This window comes from Polyodon spathula, unplaced genomic scaffold (assembly GCF_017654505.1).
Source record: "Polyodon spathula isolate WHYD16114869_AA unplaced genomic scaffold, ASM1765450v1 scaffolds_1199, whole genome shotgun sequence".
NCBI lineage: Eukaryota > Metazoa > Chordata > Actinopteri > Acipenseriformes > Polyodontidae > Polyodon > Polyodon spathula.
In genome coordinates this window covers 22,501-25,459 of record NW_024472682.1, presented here as the reverse complement: position 1 = coordinate 25,459, position 2,959 = coordinate 22,501, and the positions used below count along the sequence as shown (strand labels likewise).

The 2,959-nt window shown below is 51.7% G+C and overlaps 1 protein-coding gene across 1 annotated transcript; it reads left to right on the top strand.

Annotated features, from left to right (window-relative positions):
* The first annotated feature begins 15 nt into the window (after positions 1–15).
* Positions 16–1,681, top strand: LOC121309319 (galanin receptor 2a-like). Its single transcript, XM_041242194.1, has 2 exons — positions 16–134; positions 451–1,681. Exons 1-2 carry the CDS (start codon positions 55–57, stop codon positions 1,463–1,465), a joined length of 1,095 nt encoding a protein of 364 aa, XP_041098128.1. The 5' UTR covers positions 16–54; the 3' UTR covers positions 1,466–1,681.
* The last annotated feature ends 1,278 nt before the right edge of the window (positions 1,682–2,959 follow it).

Here is a 2,959-nt window from a genome sequence, read left to right as displayed (position 1 = left end):
CTCTCTCCTCAGGGGACGATCTACTCTCTGGACGGCTGGCTGTTCGGAGCGTTCATGTGCAAGGCGGTTCATTTCTTCATCTACCTGACGATGCACGCCAGCAGCTTCACCCTGGCAGCCGTGTCTGTGGACAGGTACGAGCGATCGCTGGAGATCACCCCAGAAATCACTGGAAATCACACTCAGAAAAACCCACCAGAAAGCTTAATAATCAGCTCCAAAAAAAATCGATTTACAATCACGCGAGATTGCTAGAAATCACACGTGGGGAAAATCACAAGAAAGCAACTTGAGGAAAGTCCAGCCCTCTCTCTCTCTCTTTCCTTCCACCTATAAATATCTAGAGATATTGTTTTCATTTCTCTAGCCTGATAACAACAACAACAGTAATAATAATAATAATAATAATAATAATAATAATAATAATAATAATAATAATTTCTCTCTCAGATACCTGGCGATCCGCCACCCCCTCAAGTCACGTGACCTGCGCACCTCCCGCAACGCTACGGCCGCCATCGCCCTCATCTGGACCCTCTCCCTGCTCTTCTCCGCCCCCTACCTCGCCTACTTCCACACAGTGCGCCTCCGCGGGGGGGGCGGGGCCTCCCCGGGCTCCTCCCCCTCGCTGGCGGGGGGCGGGGTCTCGGTGGTCTGCGTGCCGGTGTGGACGGACCGGAGCCGGAAGATCATGGATCTCATCACCTTCTCCTTCGGCTACCTCCTGCCCGTCTGCACCCTGGGGCTGGCTTACACCCGCACCCTCCTCTTCCTGTGGGGTCCCGGGGACCCCCTGGACCGGCCCCCGGGGGCCCAGCCCGGCCGGGGAGCCCGGGGCCGCGTCACCAGGATGATCGTGGCCGTGGCCGTGCTGTTTTGTGTCTGCTGGCTGCCCCACCACCTCCTCATCCTGTGGTTTTGGTTTGGGGGACATTTCCCCTTCAACCGGGTCACCTACGCCCTCCGCCTGGCCTCCCACTGCCTCTCCTACGCCAACTCTTGCCTCAACCCGCTGGTCTACGCTCTGGTCTCCAAGCACTTCCGCAAAGGGTTGAAGCAGATCTTCAGCTGCCTTCTGCTGCAGGAGAGGAGCGGCCGGGAGAGACCGCCAGCCGCCCGCCAGCCCGCTGCTCCCACAGCCCTGAGAGGACTGGCCGACCCTCCCTCTCCCACTCCTCCTCCTCCCTCCTCCTCCTCCAGCGTCTACAAGCTCCTCCCCTTCCGTCGACATGGAAACAGGGTGGCCCCCTTGCCCGGCCGAGACGGCCCCCCGGCCGCTAAGCCAATCGCCAGCGAGCTTGGAGGGGAAGGGGCGGGGCCCAGCCGGAGAGGGGAGGAGCCCGGAACAGGGGGAGGAGGAGCCGAGCAGGATCGTCGAAGGGAGGCGGTGCCCGGGAGCTGGAAGCGTTGTGATTGGACAGCGGGAGGGAGGAGGGAGGGGCCCGGGAAGGCTTGGGAAGTCTAGAAGGGATTTTTTTTTTTAAGTTAGTTTTTTCTTAATAAATGTAAATGCTTCACCAGCTCTCTCTGTGCTTCACTGCACTTCACTGTGCTTTTACTGAGGGAGATAGGGGTTGGGGTCAGTGAGAATTTGTACAATTAACTTTGTTAATTAACTTCTCTCCTCTCCTCTCCTCTCTCCCCTCTCCTCTCTCCTCTCTCCCCTCTCTCTCCTCTCCTCCCCTCTTCTCTCCCCTCTCTCTCCTCTCCTCCCCTTCTCTCCCCTCTCTCTCCTCCCCTCTCCTGTCTATATATAATCAGGTGTGTTTTATGGTTTTTAAGTCTTTGTTTAATTGTTAGTGTTGCTAAAATCTGAATAAATAAAAGTATAACATCTTTTCTGATGTGTTTGAGTGTAGATTTGTATAGTCTCAATTTATACTGACGGGAAGAGAGGAGAGGGGAGAGGAGAGAGAGAGGAGAGGGGAGAGAGAGAGAGGAGAGGAGAGAGAGGAGAGGAGGGGAGAGAGGAGGAGAGGAGAGAGGGAGAGAGAGGGAGAGGGAGAGGAGAGGGAGAGGAGAGAGGAGGAGAGAGGGGAGGAGAGGGGGATAAGAGGGGAGAGGGGATAAGAGGGGAGAGAGGAGAGAGGGGGAGGAGGAGAGGTTATTATTAAACACTAGCTTTGTGAAGATGGAGAGAAATGAGAGAGTAACGTTTTGTGCCCTTGGTTGTTTTCTATAGCTCTCTGTGTCTCTCATCTCTCGTTCTATACACACAATATCTATCTATCTATACACACACACACACACACTCCATCTACACACAATATCTATCTATACACAATATCTATACACACACGCCATCTATCTATCTATACACACACTATCTATCTACACTGGCTCTATCCCTCGGCAACGCACACCCTATCTACCCCCTCTATACACACTGTGGACAACATACAAAACAGGAGGCTGGAATTGGACTTTATAATTTACATTTATTTCTATAAATGTAAACCACAACGTTGCTTCACATGCTCTCTCGGTTACACACACCTTTAAAGGGAGGGGTCGGTGATCCTGTTAATAAAGCTAATAAGAGGTGACTCTGTGGATGGATTTTAAAGATGGTCAGCGCTCCTTTAATTGGACAGTGATAATGTTACATAAATTTCTATAAATGTACACCACAACGTTGCTTAAAGATCTCTCAGCGCTCCTTTAAAGGGAGGGGTCAGTGATCATGTTAATAAAGCTAATAAGAGGTGAGAGAATGGATTTTAAAGATGGTCAGCGCTCCTTTAAAGGGAGGGGTCAGTGATCCTGTTAATAAAGCTAATAAGAGGTGAGAGAATGGATTTTAAAGATGGTCAGCGCTCCTTTAAAGGGAGGGGTCAGTGATCCTGTTAATAAAGCTAATAAGAGGTGAGAGAATGGATTTTAAAGATGGTCAGCGCTCCTTTAAAGGGAGGGGTCAGTGATCCTGTTAATAAAGCTAATAAGAGGTGAGAGAATGGAT

What these genes read in the sequence shown, in the direction of transcription:
- LOC121309319 (XM_041242194.1), top strand. Translation starts at nt 55, where the DNA reads ATGTGCAAGGCGGTTCATTTCTTCATCTACCTGACGATGCACGCCAGC. An exon ending in GCAGCCGTGTCTGTGGACAG is followed by an intron (nt 135 to 450) that starts GTACGAGCGATC and finishes TTTCTCTCTCAG; the next exon opens with ATACCTGGCGATCCGCCACC.